A 26,504-nucleotide genomic window follows, 5' to 3' on the forward strand; every position below is an offset into this window, starting at 1 on the left:
TGCCTGTATAACCTTATATACAGATCTGATTCTTTTTATCCTTAAACCACTATCTTGATTTCTTTGGATTTATATGCAACGAAATGAATCTGAATCCCTTTCTCTCACCATGCATAAAAGTTAACTCAAAATGGATCAAGGAGCTTGATATCAAAACAGAGACTCTGCGTCTGATAGAAGAAAAAGTTGGCTCCAATCTACATACTGTGGGGTCGGGCTCCAAATTCCTTAATAGGACACCCATAACACAAGAGTTAAAAACACGAATCAACAAATGGGACTTACTTAAACTAAAAAGTTTTTCTCAGCAAGAGAAACAATAAGAGAGGTAAATAGGGAGCCTACATCCTGGGAACAAATCTTTACTCCTCACACTTCAGATAGAATCCTAATATCCAGAGTATAAAAAGAACTCAAAAAATTCAACAATAAGAAAACAAATAACCCAATCAATAAATGGGCCAAGGACCTGAAAGGACACTTCTCAGAGCAGGACATACAAACAATCAACAAGTACATGAAAAAATGCTCACCATCTCTAGCAGTCAGAGAAATGAAAATCAAAACCACCCTAAGATACCATCTCACTCCAGTAAGATTGGCAGCCATTATGAAGTCAAACAACAATAAGTGTTGGCGAGGATGTGGGGAAAAGGGTACACTTGTACACTCCTGGTGGGACTGCAAATAGGTAATGCCAATTTAGAAAGCAGTATGGAAATTCCTTGGAAAGCTGAGAATGGAACCACCATTTGACCCAGCTATTCCCCTTCTCGGACTATTCCCTAAAGACCTTAAAAGAGCGTACTATAGGGATACTGCTACATCAATGTTCATAGTAGCACGATTCTCAATAGCTAGACTGTGGAACCAACCTAGATGCCCTTCAATAGATGAATGGATAAAAAAAGTGGCATTTATACACAATGGAGTATTACTCATCACTAAAAAATGACAAAATCATGGCATTTGCAGGGAAATGGATGGCACTAGAGCAGATTATGCTAAGTGAAGCTAGCCAATCCCTAAAAACAAATGCCAAATGTCTTCTTTGAGCAATTAAGAACAGAGCACGGAGGAAGAGCATGAGAAGAAGATTAACATTAAACAGGGAGGAGAGGTGAGAGGGAAAGGGAGAGAGAAGGGAAGTTGCATGGAAATGGAAGGAGACCCTCATTGTTACACAAAATTACATGTAAGAGGAGGTGAGGGGAAAGGGGATAAAAAAACAAGGGAGAGAAATTAATTACAGTAGATGGGGTAGAGAGAGAAGATGGGAGGGGAGGGGAAAGGAGGGGGGATAGTAGAGGATAGGAAAGGTAGCAGAATACAACAGACACTAGTATGGCAGTATGTAAAAACATGGATGTGTAACCAATGTGATTCTGCAATCTGTATACGGGGTAAAAATGGGAGTTTTTACACTTGAATCAAATGTATGAAATATGATATGTCAAGACCTATGTAATGTTTTGAACAACTAATAATAAAAAAAAAGAGATAGAGAGAAAAAAAATTCTATCTAGAGTTTGGCTATGAAGGTTATGTTTTCACTATCCTCATACTTCCTGAATATCAAATGTCTTCATCTTTTTAATGTTCTTGATTTGGAAGCCCCTGCCAAGACATTTCAATTTTGAATTTTCCCCAGCTGTGCTATTCATTTAAGTTCAACAAATATTTATCAAGACCCATTTTATGCTAGGCATTGTGTTAGGCTTTGGGAGTGTAACAGAGAAAAAGACAGAAATTAAACCATTACAAGTTTTACAAATGTTGTAAGAAACACTGATGAGAAGGATACATACTGTAGTTAAGCAGAACAGTTCCTCTTCATGTGGGAGTAGAACTGAGGAGGGTGGCTATGACTTAGCCAGAAAAACCTGGAGGTAGTATTCCAGACAGGACAGGAACATACCCCAAAGCTAAAAGTTGGGAAAGAAAAATGTTTTAGAAAATTTGTATAATAATAAAAGAAAACCTGACATGACTGGCTAGGAGAAGTGTGGGAAAGCAAGCTCAAAGAACCCAGATGCCAAGTCAGAAACCACATAAAAATGCTAGGTTCGTATTCATATTTCAGCATAGAGCCACCAACAATTTAATCCGGAGAACAACCTGGTCAGATTTCAGGAAAACTTCCCTTCATTGTGGAGACTGAAACAGATCTGGAAGAGTTGATGGGGGACATACATGTAAAAGGGAATTTTAGTACTCCAGATAAGAAAATAAGTAGAGATGGTGATTTTGGCCAGAGTAAAGCAGTGGAGGTTGAGAAAGGTGGATGGATGTGATATAACTTGGTGGGGTTAGGGGTTGGGTAATGAGGAGAGTGGTCAAGAAGGAGAGATTAAAAGTCACTCTTGATTTCTGACTTCAGCAACTGGACACAGAGGTTTTTTTTTTTTTTATTATTTGTGAGCTACAATGATAACTATTACAAGCAATATTTGAAGGATTGATATATAGTACTTTTGAACAAAGTTGAAAGTTTTCTTTGTCCTTCTTTAAATATGCTTGGTCCAATTCTCCTGTTTTGGCAAAAAAAAAAAAAAAAAGGGCGGGGGAGAAAATTTTGTTAGCTACAGAACATAATCATTAGTATTCTACTCCAAAATATTTTGCAATGGGAACCACCGGTAATAATTGATTACAAGGTTGTTTTCCTGAAGTGTAAAGGAATAATCAATCACTAGCTGACATTGACATTTGTCAAGTTGCTGCTACATGCTATGTAATTTATTGTATACTTTACATATATTATCTCATTTAATGCTAACATCAAATAAGACAGACAAGTGATAATCCTTTTAATATGGGAGAAAATTGATAAGTGAGGTAAGACAAATTTCCAAGCTAAAGCTATAATTTGTGAAACTTAAAGTCTAAGTCATTAACTCCAGGATCCATGCTCGATCTATGCCACATCACTGTCTCTTATTCCATCAGCTAGAGTCCAGTATCATATAAACATATTTTTCCTAAAGTGTGTTATAAGCTATTTACTCACTGTTCTGCATATTCATACAACTTTGTGGATTATTTTCAGCTCATCTGTGTTAGCTGAAAATTTAATTACTTAAGGGAACTTGATGTCTTCTGCAAACTTGGGAGTGTTCTCTGTGAATTTCCTTTGACAGCTCATTGGTAAAAATATTAAATTTGATTTGTCCTAGTAACTATCCTTTGGGGAATCTGGTATTAATACATCCCCATATAGAAACTTGTCAATCTATCCTTGATTTGTGTCTTGCTCTAAGCTAATTCTCTGCCTTTGGGGGGAATAAAAGATAGTCTTCTCATCATCCACTTTTAAAAAGGCATCTTTGATCCTGACACCTTGTCAAAACTGTTGTGAAAGCTGAGATGAATTATTTTCATATGTTTTTCCTTATTCACATGCACATTCACAACATTTACCCCCTTGTTCCCCCAGGTTCAGAGCTACCTGAGTACACATAAGTCCACTCTATAAAGCCATTCATAAGTTCCTCTGACTTGCTCAATTCTTTCAAATTTCGGGTAAGCTGCAGGAAGAAAGTACACACAAGATTTAGGGAGATCATTCTTTTCCAGGAGGGAATGCCTGTTGACTTGATAGAAGGGAAGCCCAAAGATGTTTCAACTGCATCCTTCATCACTTCATTGTAGAAGGACATTAACTCCTAACAATACAACATGAAGACAACAGATGGGGTAAAAGAGTGATGCAGAACAATGAAGAAATGTGTTTATTTCCCAAAGTCCTAAGCATGAATATAATAAAGAAAAAAAGATGCTTTGCATATGGTGAATTATTTTTTTTATTAATTGAAGACATTGTAAGGATCTTATAGGTTTTTAACTTGACAATGACTGAAATAAAATAGAAAAAAGGTAATGAGTGGTTTACTTATTACCTTAGTTAGAAATACAGAAAAACTTGAATAATATAGTATCACAAATTCTAGCTTTCCACAACAAATCTTTGAAAAATGTGCTTATCTCTCTTTAAAAATGGGTAATTTTTTTTCTGCTTACCTCATTGGTATCCCATCTTCTTCCCATCTGTGCCCATATCCAAATCCATCTGATCTCCAGGTCTGCAACACGCATGGTAAATTTCGTAGCACTAACTCAGTGAACTAACCCTTCAGAAACCTGTATGTAGATTATTTTAGTCTCACAGAGTTTCCACTTTCTTGAGGAAAGTTTAGATTCTGTTCATCCTTGCTGCATGAGTGAGACACTAGCCCACCTGATTCAGTGTTTGTCTGACATCCACATGTCTCCCTAGTACATAGATAAAACAAAGCCAGTGTGTGTGGTTGTGAGTTGTGCAAATGTAAATGTGTTACAATCACAGTAAAATTACATCACAAAAGTCCAGCCAGCACTGTATTCATAATAAAAAATATTGATTGATTTTAGGAATAACAAAGATCAGTTCTACCCAATTACACTCTGGCTGCCCCTTCTAAAACAGGGAGACTCAGGTATTATTTCATAGCTCTTAATCTTTTATATACAACTACCATTACAAAATGTTCTCTGTGGCACACAAAATTATATACATGTGTGTGTGTGTGTGTGTGTGTCTGTTTACAGAACTTGCTATGAAGCCTAAATGGCTTATTCAAGAAACTCAAGAGAGATAAGACAAAACCACAGCAGCATGAGCATAAAATATGAAGTCCAAAAGAAAAAAAATCAAAAATTAGCCGGGGGTGGGGGGTGTATATCAATATAAAACAAACAGGGCGAGAAAAACGAGTATAGGAAACATCAAATCATCCCATACAGCAGATTAAAAAAAAAAAAAGGAACTCAGAGCATACAACTTACTAGTTCAGTTAAGTTTTAATAACTCTTCCAACCATGGTATACTAATAGTCCAGTCTTAGAAGAATGGCTTACTCATTCTCTTTATAGCTGGATGCCTGGCATAGACTATGATCTAGATAGCCATGTCCCAGCTAGGCTTTAGGGGAAGATTCCCAAATGGGCAATTAATCTAGATTTAATAGGACAGTTACTGTAAGTTTAAATAAATGCCAGTTAAATATTAACAGCGTATTTATTGAAGATTAACATTGCTGGTTGCATTGTGGGATTTTCTTTTCCTTAAAGAAACCCTTTATCGGAAGACTTTTAATCATCTTGACTCTTCCATCGGCTTGCCTCAGATCCAGGGCAGCTCATTAATTACTTCGTGCAACAGTTTTCTGATTTCTGAAGTGGTACCTTAGTAAATGGGGAGCATGGAAAGGTAGTAGGAGGAGGCTGTTTCTGTACAGGAGGGATGATGAGTGAATCTGAAGGGTAAACTGTCTTTGAGAAGAGTATTGAGAAGCAATATAATCATAGACTATTACAGTTGGAAGTGCCCTTGGAAGTCATCTAATTCAAACTCCTTGTTTAGAGGGAAAGGGGCAGACACTTGGGCAATTCCACATGGCCAGTAAGTTGGAACTGAAATCCAGGCCCCCAAACTCCAGCCTCTCTTCAGTGTTGTTATCTTCCTCTGGATTCATTCCTTTCTTCAAAGGCACATTAGCCCCATGAAATGAACTAGCCATTACATCTTCACAACTACCCACAGTTCATAATGAATATGTTGATTCTCTTGAGAATGAAGGAGCTAAGATTTTTAAAAAGCAGTAGCTTATCTAAGGTAATAAAATGATTGATGAACTGCACTGAAACTAGAACCCAAGCCCTCTGGTTTAAAAAGTACAAAAAAGTCATTTCCAGAAAAATGCATAATCAAACCCATTTATTATTGAGCAAATTCTCATCTCATTAAAATTTACCTTTTCTGCAGTTACTCTCAGTTGGGAAATGAGGAGAAAAACCTTTAAAGAATGTGAGAATAAAAGATTAAAGAGAGACATGAGTAATACAGCTGAGTGTCTAGGGAGAAAGGGGCATAGGGAAACAGATAAACCAAGTTCATCTGAGAGTTCATTTGGGGGTTGAAAACTCCAGATTTGAGGCTGGTGAGATTTCCATGCATAGAGCTCTTTAGATTCCAGAAACCACTTGCTGACTCTGGTTGTGCTGAGTCAGCCAGAGTTGGTTAGAACCAGTTGGTTCTAATGTTGCAAACATTAGATGTGGTGTGTGCATGTGCATTTAGATGAATGTACACAAGTAACTTTTTCACAGGGGTTATAAAACTGATTTCAGGCACTGTCTTGGGATATAAACAGTAGGTGAGAGGAGTCACATGTGGTGGCCCAAGCCTATAGCCACAGTGACAGAGGAGGCTGAGCAAGAAGTTTGCAAGTTCAAGACGCTGTCTCAAAATAAAGTATAAAGGGCCAGGAATGTATCTTGGTGGTAGAGCATTTGAATACCATGCACCAGGCCCTGGGTTTAGTCCCCAATACTGGGGAAAAAATGGGATAGAAGAGGCAGGTATGGGATATTATTACAAAATGACTAGTCTGTTGAAGACTAAAATATGTCAAGTCCTAAAACCTGAGGAAACTTTGGATGCAGCGTCATGCATATGGGAGCAGAGAAGAAATTAGAAGTTCCTGGAAGGAGCCAGATTGTGTGGCTCAATAATGGCCTGGGGGCTTCTTCTTTTTTCCTGATTCTGTTATTTTCTATATGGTGTATATGGGAACAGATAAAATTTCCCAGGCTGCTTTAGGAAGAAAAAGCTAAATCCTCTTTCCCAAGTGCAGGTTTTATTCCCACAGGCCTGTATTTTGTGTGCAGACCGTAGTCATTTGATAGCTAGTCATTTGAAGATGGGACAGTAGGGTGAGGGATAGGGTCACCACTCTTCCTGTCGTGGGTGTGCAAAGGCTAAACAACTTCCTGTTTCTGACCACATCTCAGCATGAGGTTTCTTTTCTGTCTCTGGAATGAAACCCCTTCCTGATGTGAACGTGAGTTCTCTTGGGCCCATGCTCTACTCTGCAAGCTGCTCCTGGGGTCTTTGATTGAACTTCCCATGTATGCTGCCTGGGAAAGGGGGAAGCAAGTTCAAATGCAGATCCCTCCAGTCCCAACATAGAGGCACAGAAGATGCCGGGCTTTGGGTTGAACCTTCTTCATACCTACTCTCTCATTTCAGCTTCACATTGAACCTTTGCAGTAGGTACCATTAGTACCACTAAGTAATGTTTCCAAGGTCCTACATTAGTCGTGGAGAAGGTGTACATTTGACTTCTGCTTGGTGTGTTTCCATAGTGCACAGTCCTTTTTAGTAGATAAGTATTACTTAAAGGATGAATAAATGAATGGACACAGTATTGAAGGCGATAGCAGCCCTTCAAGGATACTCATCCTTAGTTTAACTGAACACAAAGTGAGATGATAAATGGTGGCTTCCGCTTCTGCTCCTTCTGGTCTTGGGTCATGCACAGTAGGTACAGTCCACCTTCAATGAAGGACCTGCCCACACCGCCTACCCTACATCTCTTCCTAGTTGTAAGTTTCTGCTTAGCATCACTTCTTTAGGGAAACATCTCTTCATCTTCCAGATTGATTGAGAACCTCCTGACACGTGCCTTCTTCCATTTCTTCTTCACAGTATTCATCATAACTACATCCCTTATTTTGTGAAATTCTTTGCTTACTATCCATCTGTCTCCCCATTATACAGTTTGCTGTAAGAGAGAAAGGCCCTCACGACTTTTGTTTTTGTCTCCCTTTCACTGATCTAGCCATTTCTGAGTGTGTGTTAAACAGACATCTATTGAATACACAAATTACTTCCCTACATTTTATTTTTGGTACTGAGGATTGAACCCAGGGGAACTTAACCATTGAGTCCCACATACCCAGCCCATATATCGTGTGTGTGCGTGTGTGTGCGTGTGTGTGTGTGTGCGTGTGTGTGTGTGTGTGTGTGTGTGTGTGTGTGTGTGTGTGTGAGAGAGAGAGAGAGAGAGAGAGAGAGAGAGAGAGAGAGAGAGAGAGAGATATGACTCTCACTGGACATGCAGAGGTATACTGAGCAGTTATAGTATCATGCCCTTAGTGGTTTTTTCTTTGTCCCACCAATGAAGCAGTAAAAGCAGAAATGTTATTATCTAGCTGTGAAGCAGTGTCACTACTTGACAGGTGTAGTGAAAAGAACACAGGAATAGGAATAAGTTCTTGTCCTGTGTTGCTGGTTATTAACTTTATGTCCCCTTATGTCCTTCTGGGGCTTAAACCCTCTCTTAGGAAATGAATTAGTTATACTAAGCACCTTCCAAGGTCCCTTCTGAGCATATCATTCTGTGATTCTATGAGTCTAGGGTCTTACCGTGACCTAAAACCTACATAAGGAAAGATTCTGCCCCAACGACCCTTGACTCTTGGGACGTGTCCTCTGGGTACTTGCCTTGTGCTTTCTTGGTACTTTGATTTTGACTCATCCATCCTGCTCCTCATTAATTTTCTGCCTACCTCCAATTATTCTTCATACCATCTCTCTGCTTTATGCATCTCTTATAAAGTTTTATGGCTTTCAAAGTGTAGAGAAAGCCACACCTTGGCCTTTCCTTCATACCCTCCTTCTTGGTTCTCTCTATTCCTGACCCCTTTTCTCTCCCTGGAGCCCTCTTCAAGTTACCCTTTTGCTCTTCCTGCTGAAATCCTAACATGCTGGACTGCAGGCCAGACGAGCAACGATTTTATTTTGATCCTATATTCATAAAGGAGCAAAAATAGCATGTATTTTTCCAGAGCCCAGCCCTTCCGTACACCCCTGGAGGCATCTCTTTATCCAGATTTACACTGCTTTTTCTGATTAAATCTTCCAATAACCATTTGATGTCCCGCCACTGTTTAACTGCCCTGCATTTCTCATCTCCAGGCCTGCACTTCTGTTTGAAATCTCCACCAGGAGAGGGGGGCCTTTCGCCTTTGTAGAAAAGGAGAAGTTGGATTGGCATTTCTTAAGCTAGTGCTCTTCTTTTGGTCTCTTGTGTGGTGGAATAGACACAGCTCTTTAGCTTACTCTGACTTGCTGTAGGTAACACAGACTAAAACAAAACAAAAAAAAACCCAAACCCAGCTGACTTCCCTTTCATGGGGAATTCTTTCCTGTTCCACCCCTGCTTCAGTGAATAGATGCTGGAGCTGTCAGAAGTCTCCATCCACTCCTATCTTCTCCCCCGCCTGCCAGCACTCCAATGATCTCCTCTGCCCTCCCCTGCTTTGCAGCCCCAAGATTATTAAAAGGACTATGATTGTTTTCTTTCACTCAGGCAATGGTGTTTGTGTGTGTGTGCATGCACGCACCTGGTGTGCCTCTGTGAGTGTGTGTGTCTGTGAGTTTGAAAGGCATTGTCCTATAGATATTTTTATAACCTGAAGCAATTACAGCTGTCAGTACAGAGACAAGCTGTGACAAGTTGATTTATGTGTACAGTATATGTGTATGCAAGAAGGAAGGGAGAAAGGAGAGGGAGATGGGAGGAAGAAGGTGGAGGTGGCGCTCATTAGGCATCTGCTTTCCAGGAGGCAGAGAGGAAGTTGTTTCTATAAAGAACACAAATAATGAAATTGCTCCGACTGTCATCCCTTTTTCATTAACTTGGATATGCTGGGAAAAATAAAATAAATCCAGCAGTTTTTATGAAGCAAGAAATGGGATATAAGATAAGCCACTAAGTGTTGGTTATATTTAGGGATTAGAGGATGGGAAGGCAATTGACATATGATTTTGATCTTCATCTTTTCAAACCACTCCAATAAGAGGTTTGAATAAAATTGATCCTTTCTTGCTAATCTATGGACATCTCTGACCTTTTGCCATTTCCTTAACTTCCATTTGTGAATCAAGTTTGGATCTCAGGGCCCAAGAAGCAGGTATGAGGTTGTGAGGGGATTTTCTTTGTCTGCCCTGAGAGTTACCTGAGCTCTGCTGGTTTTTCTGCTGGCAATTGCTGGGATGCTGCAGCTCAGCATCCTTTCTCATGGCCAGAGACAAAGATGGTTTGAGTGTCTTAGATCAACTGTATTCAGAAGGCTGTAAACTGCTCATCTTAAAGGACCTATAAGAATTATTTTTCTGGCTTGCCATAATAACAAAGTAGTGGCAGGAAAAATGTATTAATAAAGTATCTTCCATCTTAAATGGATTTCTAAGTATTTTCCTGTAGAGTTAATCATGTATGTAGGCCCCTTGGGAGGAACTGTTGTTGTCATTATCCACATACCTAGATGCAAAAACTAATGCTCATTTGTACCTACCTGGGAATTAGATGCAAGAGACTGAATAAGAATTTATCATAGAAGGAATCATCCCTGCTATTCTCAGCCCTATAGGGAAATGACTCCAGATCCCAGAATGAGTCCCTCTCTCTTCTCCATGACTAGTATTTGTTTCCACTTGATGTGGTATGATGTGGTATATAAGAAGAGATACTGGAATGTGGGAGCAGGAAAGATGGTTGAAACAAAAAAGGTCACCCCTTTGGCTTTTGGGGAAGAATCCCAAATTTTTTCAGGCTGAAAATCAGCAAATATAATCTCACACCTTATGTCTGCTCTCACGTAACAGCTCAATGTGGTGAAATCATTCAATTTCCTATTTTCACAATGTCCCATTGGAAAATGGAGATAAATATAGGCTCTCACAAGAATGGACTGGTGCTAAAATAGGTTAATTCTCTTCCCATTCTTTCAAAACTATAAATGAAATCCTTTTGCTTCCATAGATGTATTTTTTCTTCTTTATAGTAAAGTCATTCATTGCTGCCATAAATTGACAATTGGTATTTTTGGTTGCTATATATCAAATGGTTCCAAGTGGCCAAAGGTAGCAGATGGCTTTCCCTAAGAATTTACTATCAGTAAAAGTTACCAGAGGGGATGAAGGGAAATTGGTCTAATGATGAATTAATGCATAGTATTTTGAGACCTTCAAGAGAATGTGTTTTAATAAGTTGCTCAACTATGAAAAGTTGTTGACTATCCAATCAACAATTTGAAAAGAAAGACAAACTTCCTTAGTCTGTGTTTGGGCCACATCTCAAAAACCTACCTCTGTTCTGACCCCCTCTAGTAAGAATGGGATATGATGAGTGAACTGTACTTGTGTCATTCTTAACATGTTATCTACCTGAAAATTATTGGTATTAGTCAAAATTCAAAAGTTGCAAGGGTCCTATTAAGACACAAGTGTCTGATAATTACAATAATTGAGGTATAATGATTCAGTCACTTTGGTGTTGAATGTGTTTGAGAAAGAACATTTTTCTGTTATTTTGTATTTTTTTTTTTAAACATCATGGTTAAATCGGATGAAAAGTCTGAAGGATAGAGGAGGCAGAGAGAATTTAGTTCTGCACTGGGATCTCAGATATTGGAATTTTTTAGAACAGAGCCTATTACCCATGAGCTGGTTGGCCTTCTCTGTTCACTTGCACAAGGATGAGGCCCAGTAAGGGGCCTATACCACATTCTATCAGAGCTGAAGTGACAGGAGAAACAATAACCTAGGCACAGAGGGACAGCAGGCAGAGTGGATGAGTAACAGGAACTGAGGCATATCCAATCTTTCCCTGGGTTTCAAGAATAATTTAAAAACCACACCTCTTAAAGATGAAATCAGCTGTGCAAGAGTGTGAAGCCCAGGGAACCCGGGAGTCTGCAGTATAAATAAAGCAAGAGCTTACACTCATCCATCTCAGGGAGCACTTCTGCAGGGCTGGCATCTTTTATTGTCCACAAAACAAGAATAAAGAAAGCCATTGTCAGAACTTGACCAACATTTTGAAGCGACTTTGCCTGTTTTCACACAGAGGTTTCTGTGATTTTCCCATTTTATATATGGGAGATCTCTGAGAATGGTAGAATGGTAGTATTGAGTCCTTGGGGTTTTAAGTAGCTTTTGGGCAAGGGGTGGTTGTAGGGGTGGGTGCTCTATTATTGAATTTAAAAAAATGAAATTATTTTAAAACATCCAACACTCTGAATTTACTCTAAATGCTAATGGACTTAATCTGATTATTTTAAAGGTGCATGTATGCTTGCTGCAGGGTCTTCCTTTTACAGTTTGTGACCCTTATTAAGACGTCTTAGGTTTATTAAGACAGCATGGTAACTTTGTCTTCTTAATTTGGGATGTGTTGGCTCTTCAAGGCGGGAAAACGGTTAAACTCCTGGCCTGGGCTGGTGCACCGCCCCGGCTTGGCGCGGCGGGGGTTAAGGTGGGCGCCAGCGCCCCGCGCCCCGCACCCGCCGGGATGAGCGCGCAGTCCGCGCCGCCCGCCCGCCTGCTAGCTCCGAGTCGGCACCGGGAGAAAGTAGCGGTCAGGGATGGAGCTGCTGCCATGACAACCCCGGCGGTCGGGGCCCGCGCGCGTCGGGGCTGCTCCCGGGAGGAAGGCGGCGCGGAGGCCGGGGGCGGCCGCTGAGCGTGGCGTCCGCGCGGCTCCGGTGCCGGCTGCGCCTCGCCTTCCCCAGCGAGCCAGCGAGCCAGAGAGCGAGCAAGGGGCCGCCGCACTCCATTTCTGCCCCACTGCTCCTGCCTCGGCCGCCACCGAGGCCACTGCCCCGCCGAGACCGCCCTGATCGAGGCGGTTGCACCGCGTATTTGGCTTCCGAGGAAGTTGACCGAGGCGGCTGCGGCAGGATCCCTGGTTCTGGATTGCACGAAGCCTGCTTAGCGGTCACCTCGCACAACCCTGGTCGCCTCCTGCGTGCTCTACTTTCCATCTGCTATTGTTACAGATTGTTTCTGGTGACCAGCCTTTCTCGGAAACTTACAAAGAAAGTGTTGGATTTCCCCTTGTTCGAACTGAGGAATTGCAGTCCACATCTGGGTAGCTGGATGAAACCCACCCCTATTCCCTTTCTGGTACCAAAGTGCTTACTTCCTCTCCAAAGTGCCATGTCTGAACTGTTAATGGGAAGAAGCGGTTCCTGAAACGTACACCTTGCACCTGCCTCGCGCTTCCCCTTTCTCTGCCACCTTCCCTGGCCCAAGCGGCGCGGAGAAAGCCCACTTCGGATGTCTTTCGTGGAAACTGGTTCTCCGAGGCTGGCAAGCTGAGGCTGGATTTGAGAGAGGAATATTAGACTTGGAGGAGTCTGCGCGCTTTTCTCCTCCCCGCGCCTCGCGGTTGCGGCTAGTTCACCGCTCAGTCCCTGTGCCTGCTCCCCCACCCCACCCACTTCCTGTGCTCGCCCAGGGGGCGTGTGCCGTGCAGCTGCCGGAGTTCTGGGAAGTTGTGGCTGTCGAGGATGGGGGTCTGTGGGTACCTGTTCCTGCCCTGGAAGTGCCTCGTGGTCGTGTCTCTCAGGCTGCTGTTCCTTGTACCCACAGGAGTGCCCGTGCGCAGCGGAGATGCCACCTTCCCCAAAGCTATGGACAACGTGACGGTCCGGCAGGGGGAGAGCGCCACCCTCAGGTAGGGAACTGCCACTCTCCGAATTGAGGATGATTTGTATGGGCTTAGGGTGAGGGGCAGGGGTGCAGGTGTGTGCATTGTAGCATGCCAAGGCTGGCAGAGAGGTTGCTGGTTCCCTGGGTTGCTCAATTCATAAACGAATTGGGTACTCTGCCTGGGGATGTGACAGTCATAGGGAAATGCTCAGATTCTGGTGGTGAGCTGTTTGCCCCTAAATTGACCTCCTTGGCTTAGCGATTTGGTAAGGGTGAGGAGTAGCTGGGCCAGGTAGTCTCTGAGACTGAGGGCAATGATCCTGGCTCCCTCTGGACTGAGCCTGGTGGTCCTAGCGACTAGGGACCCGCTGAGGCTCAATGTGAATAGTCTTCTCTGAAGTTAATGAGACCCATAGGAGGGGGTCTATCTCATATAAATGCCCTCACTCCTCCATGCCATAGGGAGCTGCCTACTAGAGCTCCTGGATTCTGGCAGTGCATCTGTTTTGTCCTGGGCCTGACTGTGACAGGGTGTCTCCATGCCATGAATTGATGGGCAGAGAGGCATTCTCCAATCTGAATGTGGTTTTCTGAGGCCGAAGTCATGGAGTCCGGTTTGTCTTTGGAAAATGTCATTTATACTGATGGACCCTGTTCTGTTCATACTGTCCACCAAAGCAGTATGTGCAAAACTCATCTATGGAACAGAAACTAGGTTTCAGTGTTGAGATGGGTCTCGATTGGCTTTGAGGGTTAAGGCTTAGAGGAGCTGGGGAGGAGGAAATTAATAATCTTGGCTATGCTTTGTGTAAAGTAGGAGGATTCTACCTCCCTGATTACCTTTCCTACAGAAACACTAACTCCATTTCCAGTGTTGACAAATCATACCACTTACATGAGGGCAACACCGTAATGATTGCAATGAAATATTTTACTCCCTGGAATTTTTAAAGAGTAATCATGAGGTGAAAGTTAGAAAGCTTCATAGGAATGACTTCTCTGACTCTCTTTGACTTAATATGACCTCTTTAATAAAGTTTTACAAGCCAAGGAATTGAATTAGACACAAGGAAACCTAATAGTATTTTCATCCTTTGCACATGAAGATTCTTGGAAAGATAACCTTGATACTGGTATCCACTATTTTATCCACTGAGGACTGTTCTTCTAAAACCAGATTGTTTGCTTAAGATGATACCCATAGGAAAGGAAATGTTGAGGAGGGGTCACCAGCAATACTGTGTTGAATTATTTGGACATTACCAAAGGAAGTGTGTGATTTAAGGAACCACGCAGAGCTATAGGCATCCCCAGATCCTTTGTCTTTTGGGAGCTAGACCCCATGGGGTCCAATGAACTCCTAGTTACTCATTCATTCAGTAAGCCCACCTCTTCCACTGAGCTCTTGAGGAACTACTTTGGATGAAGATAAAACATCCAGCTGTCCCCTCTCCAAAAATGACTGTGTATCTTTTTATAAAGGGGTTTCATGGGAATTACAAATATGCAGTAATTTTAGACTACACATATAGAAAAATAAAAATGAACCTCTGAAGTAATATAGTTAAGGAAATTTAATGTTCTCTGGATGACTCCTTTGTCCCTAATCCTGGGCTGTGAGGAGAAGTCCTCCAGGGACAAAATAGAGGCATCTTCATATGGGAACCATTTTAAATACAAATGGGATTTTTCCCCTCAAGGAGAAGGTGGAAAGTAGTCGGCTAAATAGAGATTTGAAGAAAAATAAACAGCCTTGACTATGATTCTTATAGGGAGGATTTGATAAAAGTAGCCACAATCTGGTTTCCAGAAGGTAGCCCACAAAGCTCATGAGAATCAGGACTTAGGAAAGAGGCAAAGAATGGCTGCATTCAGCAGAACCTGAGCCATGGGACAGGCCTGGGTGGGGAGCAGCTTCTCTTTCAAATCACATTATCAGGTACTAGATGACTTCTCTTTCTTTGTCTTTGATTTCATGCATCTTTCCCAATTGTCTGGGGTGGTGGTGGGGTGTCCCTATCCCTGTTTCTTTCAGGCATTAAATGTTTGTATTTATACATATGCTCTCCACACAGGGGTCTTGTTTGAGTATAGATGAACAAATGAAGATAAGGTGGAGCTTTCTCTAGATCCTAGAATTGACCCCAACCTGACCATGCATTAAAAGACCCTGTTAGAAAATCCCCTGCCATTGTGCCAGCTCCAGATACTGAATGTGTCCTGATTGGCAGAAGAAAGACCCTCTTAGTGGATGGAGTCTTCCAGGGTAGGGATTAGATGAGCTAGGGTCTAACTGACATCAACTATTGTCCATGTCCCTGATTTAGGATCAGAATTGGGTACCTGGTGTAATGGGCAACTGGTGTGTAGGAAACTCATGCCTCTTGGGATTATCCTCTTTCTTTTTAGACTCTAATGCATTAGAAGAAGAAAGGTTGCTTTAGTTGCTCTAAATTTTCTAATTCTATGTTCAGAGAGGCAAGTAGGAATTTCAGAATGTATTTTGTTTGGTGATAATTGCTAAAGTTTTACATAACCTGATTTTGTGTTACAATAACCTAGTGGTTCAGGATTATGGATTAGTCTATTTTTAATGCGTGTGTAGAAGAGTTTTTTTTTAATGTACACACTTATTTTCCCTTCCTTCCCCTCTCTCTCCCTTCCTTTCTCTCTTCCTTCCCTTCCCTTCCCTTCCTCCTTCTTTCCTTCCTTCCTTCTCTCTCTCTCTCTCTCTCTCTCTCTCTCTCTCTCTCTCTCTCTCTCTCTCTCTCTCTCTCTCTCTCTCTCTCTCTTCTCTCTTTTGCCTAATATTGACCAAGTGACCTAATCATGTCTACTGTGCCCTGGAAGGCCATCCTAATCTACTTTGCTATGGGATTGTAGTTTCTCTCATAACCAGCAGAGGACTTTTTGTTCTAATGCATTTTATTCTGCTTTGTTCTCACTAGGATCCTTTTCTGAGGATTTTTTACAGTCTCCAAAGAATAAATGCTTCAGGAGCAGATTCTAATTTGAGGAAACTTTTTTCTAATGTTTTACTTTGTCCAATTAGCTCTAATGATTTTGTGAAGGTATTGGGAAACCTTTCACCTAACATGCCATTGACAGTCTGAAAAGAATTGCAAACAATTTGCAATCTCCCACACTTTCTGCCCTCCTGCTGATATTCTGTGTGCATATTTTTAAGGAAAGTGAGGTTACATAAAACAGAATCTACAACAATAATACTATTAGTCAAGGTTTATTGAGCACTCACTGTATGTTAGGGAATATTAAATGTATTATATAATATCTAACCTGTCACTCACCCTCATATCATTACTATTTACCTCTAATCTTATAACATAGTTCTTATGATTATTATTATCCCCATTTTACAGATGAATAAATTGAGGCATGAAGAGTTAGCATTACTTGATTAAAGTGGCATAGCTAGGAAGGTTTAGACTAGATTAGGAGGCACCAGTAATAATGTTAATAAAATATATACTACCGTTTATTATTGATCAGTTAGAATAGTAAGAAAATTTTAGGTACATTTTAATTTTAAGAAAATTTTAGGTAAATTTTAATCTTCACAACTCTATAAAACAGAGTTAATTATTGCCCATTTTATAAATGAGGAAGTTGAAGCTCAGGAAGGAGAATTTACCTAAAATCACATAGGAATTTACCTAAAATCACAAGAAGCCAGCAACAAGGCTGGAGTGTTACCTTGAGACTTCACTACCCAGCTCTGTATACCAAGCTTCCCTCCACCGACTGAGGTCCCATGAATTCTGTGTTCCCCTCATCCCTAGGTGGTATTTGGTGTCTGCCCACACATTTCAGCTTAGACTTTGAATGTTGTTTAACTCTCTCTCTTGTTGTGGACTGAGAGTAGGTCTCAGAAAGCAAAGATTACACCTTATAAGGCCTTGAGCATTGGGTTTTGGCAAATCTTTACTGAATAGATAGATGAAAACAAAACAAAAATATCTCTCTGCTTATATTCAATTTGACTCCATTCTCGCGTTTCTCTATCATTTTGTTTTACAGTGGAACTGTGGTCAACCAAGAAAGACTTACTGAGTGATTCTTTCAGAAACCACTGAATAGGAGTGTGGAAAAGAATGAGGGCTTTCCACTCTCACGTGGACTTTGCCCTCCAGGGACTTGGGTCCAACTCTAAAAGGCAGGCTGTGTACAAGAAGGTAGCCAAGTGGTTGAGTCCAAATGTGTCATTTAAACTTGGCCTTTTATGGAGTCTGACTGGCCTCAGCAGAGTGCCCTCCATCAGAACAGAGGCTTTCTATGGGTAGGACTGTGCCCTGGGGGATGGAAAAGCAGAGGCATTAGCTGCTGAGAGTCTGAGATGGTTAACTGTGTGGGTGTCATTCAGAGATCTTCACTAAGCATGAACAAATCACTCAGTAATTTCACTGCTTGTGTTTCATATTTCAGAGATTCCCCAAATAAAACATCAACTAGGAAAGTGAATTGTTACCTGGGTGTGCATCAAAGAGGGAACTCACCTTCTGTCGTGTGTCTAGAATTTGAGACTGAATGATGCTGTTTTTCTGGGATGAATTAAAAATAAAATGTTGGAGAAATGTACATGATGAAAGTTGAGTTTTGATATGGCAGCTCCATGGAATAATACAGAATAATGTGGTTTTGATTCTTGAGTGGACCCCAAAAGTCTCCTTGTAGATTTTGGAAGCTGTGACATTTTGTGCATGTCTTGGAAAACACTTAACATTTCATTTTATAAGCATATGGAGTCTCTATTAGTCTCTGTAGGTACTTTTAGGCTTCTTGGAGACAGAGTGTGCCTTCTTTGGATTTGCATCCCAATGCTGAGTCCACGACTTGGCCTATGGTGTTTACTAATAAAGTCTGAGTGACAATCCTCCCGCCCTTCCTTTCCCTCCACTCTGCTGTAAACTTTCTGGACATCTTTCTGTTTCATGAACACAGAAAACTTATTCCAGTCACAGAGGGCATAAGGACTTCATGTCTCCACTATTAGGAATACCCTACCCCAAATCGCCCATAGAAAACTGTTTCTTATTTTGGCCCAAACTCACTGAGTCCCCCTCACTGAGGCCTTTCCTGACAATAAAATCAAAATAATCTAAAGCCACTTCCATCAGGATCATCCTGGATATTTCCTCAGAATGATCTTCTTCCTCTGAAGTTATCTCACTTATTTATCATGTTATCTATCTGTATTCTCTCTTCCCTAATTGAACTGTAAATTCCTTGAGAATAGGTCCATTCTTTGGCTTATTTAGCACTGTATCACTAATGTCTGGTGTATAGAAAGTGCTCAGTAAATATTTGTTGCATGAATGAATTAAGAAACAAATACCCGAAATCACTGCTTCTTCCCTTGCCTGTTTTTCTTTCCAGCAATTGTCCTGTGTTGTTCTTTCCTGGTCATGTGAGTGGATCACTCTTTTGTCCAGGTTGTTTCTGTTGTGTGAAGTGGTTGTGGTGGAGGTACTAGTGAGCAGATACCAAATACATATACTTTATTCAGTTGGTGTCTTTCTACCCAGCACACCGGTGGATTATATGGGTTATCCATTTGTTGTTAGCTGTGCAGTGACACATTCCTTCCTCCTTCCAGGTGACTTCCCTATGAAGTCCTTATGCCCTTGAAGAAATACTGCTCCCTGTTGATGTACTCGACCCCCAGGTAGAGGCCAGGGAAATTAGTTTTTCAAGGTAAGGAGGGATACAGAAAAGCACCATCTTTCTATTTTAGAGTCCCCCTTGCAGTGGTTGTGTTGTGGTAGAACTATTGATCCATTGCTAATGGTTCACTCCTTTGGAATATCAATGCCACTCAGGAAGCATATGAATGTCAACTGCCCTGCTCCCTCTCAGGAACAACCACTGTGCACTCACCTCAGGGGCTTGCCAGGCATCCAGCTGGTGTACTGTGGCTCTGAGGAGCATAGACAGATGGGTCTGTGGAGAGAGGCTTCTGGAAGCACACTGATCCCATTGAGGAGCCAAAACCTAAAATGAGAAAGCTAAAAACTCAACCAACCATGGGGCAGAAGGAGTAGGAGTGTGCCAGTTGTCACTGGAGCCCACATCATAGGTGCTTTGCATAAATGTTTCTCCTTTTTCCTCCTTTAAGAGCACAGTGTTTTGGAATTTAAAAAATTGCAGAGACCAGGGAGTTCACTCACCTAGGTTTATATATATATGATGAAGGTCTTTATAAGCCATCTTGCACAAGGAGACCTCCTGGAAGGGTGAAAGGACTGCATCCAGCATACAATCCTTCAGCCAGCTGTGAGTCCTGACTCGGGATAGCTTGTGTCTAAGGGAAGACTGGCATTTTCCTCTTAAGACCCAAAGCATCCTGTGGACTACCAGTGAGGCAATTAGCTGATATATATCACTGTGTTCTCTCCTGACTACTGGTTTTGTCTGGCACCAAATCCTAGCTTCTCATGCTCCAGCTCTGACTCAGTATGGGCCAATTGTGTTTCCTATGTGTCAGGTACCATGCTGAGCACATTTCTAGCAATATTTGACAGCTTTTTGTTTCTGTGACAAATGCATGAGAAAATCAACTTAGAGGAAGTAATATTTGCTTTGGCTCATTGTTTTCAGTCCATGATAGACATGTTGCCTTATGGAAACATCATGGTAGAAGGGTACAGTGGAGAAAGTGTCTGCTTGCTAAGAGCCACAGCCAAGTAATATGATGCATGGCATTTTAGGTTGAAAGGTGACGCCAGCTAGCCATTGAGATGATATGATTATGTTAAGATTTGCGTTCATATGGATACTGGACTCCTGCTGTTCACCTCTGCCTGCTACCAGACTCCTGGAGAGTTCCCATTGGTTGGGGAAGTATAGTAGGAGGGAATTCCAGGGGAGGAACTTCCTCTGGGGTTCCAGGAGAATGCAGTGTGTGTCTATCAGGATTTTTTTCCTGGGGGCGTACAGGGCATTGGTGGCAGTTTCAAAAAATAAAGTTTGTTCCTGCTTGAGTGTCTCCTGATTTTGTGCCTAGCCAGACTGCGGCAATTTCAAGTATAACATACTTGAAATTTATAAGATGCTCCATGTTTAATGGAACAACTCAAATGTTAAAAAATTTCAAGCAACATGCTTTAATATTTTAAAATGTTACTTAATGAAACTTATTGAAACAAGATACGCAGCACATTCTTGTACTTGGTATTATAAACTCCTATTGACGATCACTGCTTAATGGTCAAAAAAATAGAAAATGAGAAGAAACCAGACTATTGGGATATAACAATGTCTGCAGGGAATGTCAAGTTCTAACTTTTGTTAACTGAAATCATCTTGAAGAAAAATCAGGGGGTCTACAAACCACCCATATTATTTTAAATGATGAGGTAGATTTTTTTTTTCCCTATAGAGGCAAATGGAAGAAAACAAAAAATCCAGACTTTCAAATGCTCTTTAAAAAAAAAAAGTTCAGGTTATAGTCACTTTCACAAAAAAGACATTTATAAACTATGAGGTGGAAAGATCATCCTCAGACATGTTCTATACTTGAGGTGGTACTTGGAGATTCAAGAATCAGTCTTGGATCAATCAACTCTCTCCAAAAAACCGTGATCTTCCTCTCCTGTGTCACAGCATACTCAACTATCTCGGTTCCATTTTCATTGTGATAAACCAAATCAAATTTCCCAGGTTCTTTCAAGGCAGGTAAGGATGAGAGAATTTCTATATCTACTTGCTTGGTCTCTGGATTGTGGCTTAATATTTTTGGTTAGAGCTTGGTGCTGATAATGCCAAGGTCACGGGTTCATTCCCTGTATGGGCCACCAATTGCTGCAGTCTGGCTAGGCACAAAATCACGAGCCACTCAAGCAGGAACAAACTTTATTTTTTGAAACTGCTGCCAATGCCCTGTACGCCCCCAGGAAAAAAATCCAGATCGACCCACACTGCATTCTCCTGGAACCCCAGAGGAAGTTCCTCCCCTGGAATTCCCTCCTACTATACTTCCCCAACCAATGGGAACTCTCCAGGAGTCTGGTAGCAGGCAGAGGTGAACAGCAGGAGTCCAGTATCCATATGAACGCAAATCTTAACATAATCATATCATCTCAATGGCTAGCTGGCGTCACCTTTCAACCAAAAATGCCATGCATCATATTAATTGGCTGTGGCTCTTAGCATCTGCTCACCTTATCGCAGCCATAAAGGAGGGAGGTGGGGAGAGAGAGAGAGAGAGAGAGAGAGAGAGAGAGAGAGAGAGAAGGAACACAAGGACACACAAGGAAGGGGATGAGGAATAGGGACAAGATATAGTCCCCAAGGACAAGCTACCAGCAACTACTTCCTCCAACTAGGCCTGTCCTTCAGTTTCCACTGCCACCCAATAATGCCATCAGATTATGAGTCCATCTAGGGATTAATCCACTGAGGAGATTATAGCTTCCCAATCACTTCAATCACTTCCCCAAACTCCACCTTTGAACCTTATTGCCTTGGGGACCAGGACTTCAACACTTGGGAGACACTTGCAATCCAAACCATAGAAAGCAGAATCTCATTAAATCCTCACAGATGCTCCATAAGGGGCATTCAATTATTATCCTGATTTTATAGATCAAAAATCAATGTGAAAAGTAGCCATTTCCCAGATCACACACTCAGAAGGTGGTGGGGCCTGGGACTTGGAATCACGTGTGTCTGGCTTTTTAGTCATCTCTCTTTACCAGAGTGCTTGTCTCATCATTTCTTCTTCATTGCCAAGTGTCTCTCCAGCTGGGGACTCAGTGAATTTGGTTGTTCCTCCTTGTCATGATGTACTATAAGCTCCTTTCTTGAAGTGTTTCAGGAATGGGGCCTTAAGAGTGTAGAGGTTTTTATGTTGTTCGTGGCCTAGAGTAACAAAGCCCCAGCTGGCCTCCAGCTGTCCCTCTTAGGGAATTCCAGGACTGCTCTGCTTTGTTCAGAGGAAGATTTATTCTAGGTTCTTCCATCAGCTTTTTACCTTAGATGTTTGCAGTCATGGATTCTCCCATAGAGAGTTTACAATTTCTTGAACATTTGTACATGTTTCTCTGGAATGAAATATTGAGGAAATCTAGCTGGAAGCTATTCTGTTATGATTCTAGAAACCAATGCACCTGGATATCATGACACAGGGACAGGGTGGATGGGGCCTGGGTGCATATGTTCCTTTCCTTTCCTTCCTTTCTTTCTTTTTAAATTTTTGGTTCTAGTAATAGAACCATTCTTATCTTTCCTGGGTAATACAAAAAAAATATGATTCATGCCAAAAACATATTTGTTCTTTGGGGTTAAAAATCAGAGATAATTTTGCTTCCCATTGTATAATAGATAACTGATAATAATATCATCAACATCACATACATTATCAAATAATATACATTTTTAGGAAACTAGTATTTTTTATATTTAGTATATAATTAATTCAAATTGCATGTATATGCCAAAAAGAGAAGGAAGCAATGGAGAAGTTTAATGACAGCAGAACCAATGAACAAGATTTTGCTCAATATTCTATCAGGAGTGTATTCTAAAAGGAAAGCACACTGGGGCCAGGAATTCACTAACTCTAACTCTCCGACTGTTAACCAGCAAAATTTTTCATCTCTCTGCTTAAAAAGGATGGTTTATTATCTACCTCAAAGTGTTATTGTTTTGAGATAAAATGTAATAATGTTCATGGCTTGATGCATAGTTATAACTTAGTTCATATTTATAAACATGTGCATGTAAATGTATATGTATGGCATATATACACATTAACAATTTTTTTATAATAAATTGTGTAACTTAGACACCCATATCATTACACAGACTTATTTTTTTTGTTGCAGTAGTGAGTATTAAAAATAGGGGCATTCTGCCTCTAAGCTACATCCCCAGCCCTTTCTATTTATTTAATTTTTTAAAATTTTATTTTAACATAAGACCTTGCTAGGTTGCCCAGGCTGGCCTCAAACTTGTGACCCTCTAGCCTTAGCCTCCTGAGTCACTGGCATTATAGATGTGTGCCAGGGTACCTGGCTCACTGAAATTTGATAGGTATGCTGTGTCTTGCTTCAGAAAGATCTAGAAAGAAAAAAAACCTGTTCATCCAGCTGTAATTGTAGAGTTTGGTTTGTTATTTCCTTGGTTTGGTTTGGTGCTTTCTCCTACACATCTATTTAGATCCTAGGAATATTCTTCAGTTCAAATAACATCTTGAGATATTTTATTTCTAAGAGGGAGTGAGAAAAAAGGTATTTCTTCATTTTTCCTATCAAGATGGTTATATAGTGAATTGTGACAGTACATGGCTCTGAACATGAATTTCCCTCAGAAAAGTCATACAGAATGGTTTGTGAAGGAGGTTATCAGGGAATTTTGTACATATTTTGGCTTGATAGACACTTTTTCCTCGGGGGACTGATTTTTCCATGATAATTCCACTGATATCTACTGGCCAAAAAAAAATAGAGTTGGGGTGTCAACTCTTGGGGGTCTTAAGTCCTTCCATCTGTTATGTTCTCTGGTTCTATATTTTTCCTTTCCTCATATCTCTTGAACTTGGGAGGTCAGGCTTTTTGAACTTTTATGGTGATATGAAAATAGATAAAGATGCCTCTGGATTTGGTGATTTTTCTTTTAGGAAAGTTTGGGGCAAGACCAGTACCTCCTGCAGTGAAAATCAGAATCCACCAGTAAGATCACAGAAGGTATTTTTTCACCTTAACCCAATGCAATAGGGCTTAAATTTGTTAGAATACAATGAACTTTTATATATAGTAGTCTCAGGTTTTCCTGATCTTTTTCTCCCAAATCATTTATTCACATAGTTGAATTATTTGGATTTATTTGGGTGTGTTTGGCCAACTTTTTGTCTTATCAGTGTGAAATGTTTTGGCTTAGAAAGCTTTTGAGAGGGGTTAGATTTGTCTTATGAAATGAATATGAAAATTAAACTTACATTCTTGCTGATAGATTTTAAAAAATAATAGATTTTTAAAATGAAAACAGCGTCAACCAACAGAATGATGGAAAATTATAAAACTGAAATCAACCTTCAGACAAAGCTTTGTTGGCCCCATGGAGGCAAAGAAAGACGTGTTTGTCTGAAAATAATTTCTTGATCTTTTCTGGCTTTCAGACAGGCTATAATGTACGACCTGAGTGGAAAAGTGCTCTCACACTCAGAATAATCATCTCTGGACAAATATACTCATCAGGAGAGTGTAATCTGAAACAATTCTACTCAAAAAGAGCATACGAGTAAGAAAGAGAATATATGCAAATTACTTTTAATTCAGTTCATTATTTTAAGTTTAATTTAATTTTGTTATATCATGAACACTGCAAGTAGCAGTACCATGATGTTGTGGATTGAATATGTTTCCTTTTTTGTGTATGTTATAAGGTGACCTTATTTGGAAATAGTGTCATTGTAGATATACAAACTGACTATCCCTTATTCAAAATGCTTGAGTTTTATTTTTCATATCTCAGATTTTTTTTCAGATTTTGTAATATTTGTATATACATAATAAGATATCTTGGCCATGAGACCCAATACTAAACACAAAATTCAGTCATGTTTCATGCATGCTTTTACACATAGGTTGAAGGTGATTTTATGCAATATTTTAAATAATTTAAAGTATGAAGCACAGTTTTAAACGTGTGGAATTTCCAACTTGTGATGTCATGCTGGTGCTTGCAAAGTTTTAGATTTTGAAGCATTATGGATTTTAGATTTTTAGATTAGGGACAATCAATCTGTACTTAATAAAGATGAAGTTGTATTGGAATAGGGTGGGCCCCTAATTCAATTCAACTGCTGTCCTTATGAAAAATGACCACGAGGAGACATGATGCAGAGTGGTTGTCATGTGACATTGAAGGCAAAGGTTGCAGTGTTGTACCAGGACGGAAAGTATTGTCAAAATGGCCAGCAAATATACAGAAGTTAGAAAAACACATGGAAGGACTATTCCTTACAGGTTTCAGAAAAAGCATGGCCTTTCCAACACTGGGATTTCAGACTTCCAGCCTCCAGAACTGTGAGATTATAATTTATGTTGTCTAAATCTATCCAGTTTTGGTACAACCCTAGGAAACTGGCACATGTAGGTAAAGAAAGAATTTTGTCAAGTAATAATAATCATATGTAAAGGACCACAGAAAGGCCACCCAGTCCCCAACCATGACATGAGCCATGACAGCCCATGGAGTAGATTTCTGGGATTGGAATGCTGTGGGGATGACTGTTCCTTCCCTGTCCAGATTCCAGCCTCACCATTACAAATGCCAGAGAGGCTGGTTGTGGTTAGAGATGTAATTAGAACTGGTTTTCCTCTTTTTCCTCAGGGATCATCAGGACAAACCCTACTGTATCTTCTTAGGCTTCTCAGTCTCCTCAGAAGTCAAAGACCCCAACCTCTTGGGCCATGCAGCATCTTCCAGATTCTACTCACTACATGGTCTTGCATATCCAAAACCCAGACCCAGTTAAAAACCTCTCCCTAATTCCCAAATCTTTCTACTCTCTGAACTTCATGACCCTTCACCAGCAAAATCTTTGTATCACAGTCTCTTCTTCAAATGCCTCCATCATTTTTATTTCTTAAAATGAACGCTGGCTTTTTCTTGGGTTAGTTCCACTTCTAGAGCCATCTCAAACATGGATGTGTTTATTCTACACCCTGTTTACCAGAACTCTGAAAGTTGGACAGGTGTCCTTTTTGATTTTCATTGGGGCTTCTGAATGTTTGTTTCTCCATGTTCCTCATAATTTCCATGAATGGTGGAGCACACACCAAGAGGCCGTATCACACACTGCCGATCCTTGCTGCAGTCATTTACTTTCTATCCTGAGCATGTTCCTGGACCTCTACACTCTCAATCCTACTGTTAACCTATAGCTCTTCTTTTTATACCTAAATGACATTTAAAATTGGAGTCCTCCAATTTGCGCTCTTGACACTGGATGTATTTTATGCATAACTATCTAGCTTTCCCCCTTTTCAGCCAATCCCAATCTTAGAAACTGGCATCACCATACATCTAGTTGCTCAAGTTAAGTTCTTAACAGGTATTTTATTAATTTATTTCTTTCTCTCCTATGCTGCATCTAATTTGTGTCTAAATCCAATTTGTTTTTATTTTTAAAAGATACCCTGCATGAGACCACTTTTCACCA

General features: G+C 40.6%; 1 protein-coding gene across 8 annotated transcripts in view; it reads left to right on the plus strand.

The window, feature by feature from the left end:
- The window catches only part of Ntm (neurotrimin), a 943,571-nt gene that overhangs the window by 524,748 nt on the left and 392,319 nt on the right, over nt 1–26,504 (plus strand). For all 8 annotated transcript variants that reach the window (XM_078047338.1, XM_021730122.3, XM_040285559.2 and 5 more), the window contains one exon: nt 13,262–13,346. In XM_078047338.1, the coding sequence (XP_077903464.1) occupies nt 13,262–13,346 (85 nt within the window). The remainder of the gene's footprint in view (nt 1–13,261; nt 13,347–26,504) is intronic.

Source organism: Ictidomys tridecemlineatus, chromosome 4, assembly GCF_052094955.1.
Source record: "Ictidomys tridecemlineatus isolate mIctTri1 chromosome 4, mIctTri1.hap1, whole genome shotgun sequence".
Lineage (NCBI taxonomy): Eukaryota > Metazoa > Chordata > Mammalia > Rodentia > Sciuridae > Ictidomys > Ictidomys tridecemlineatus.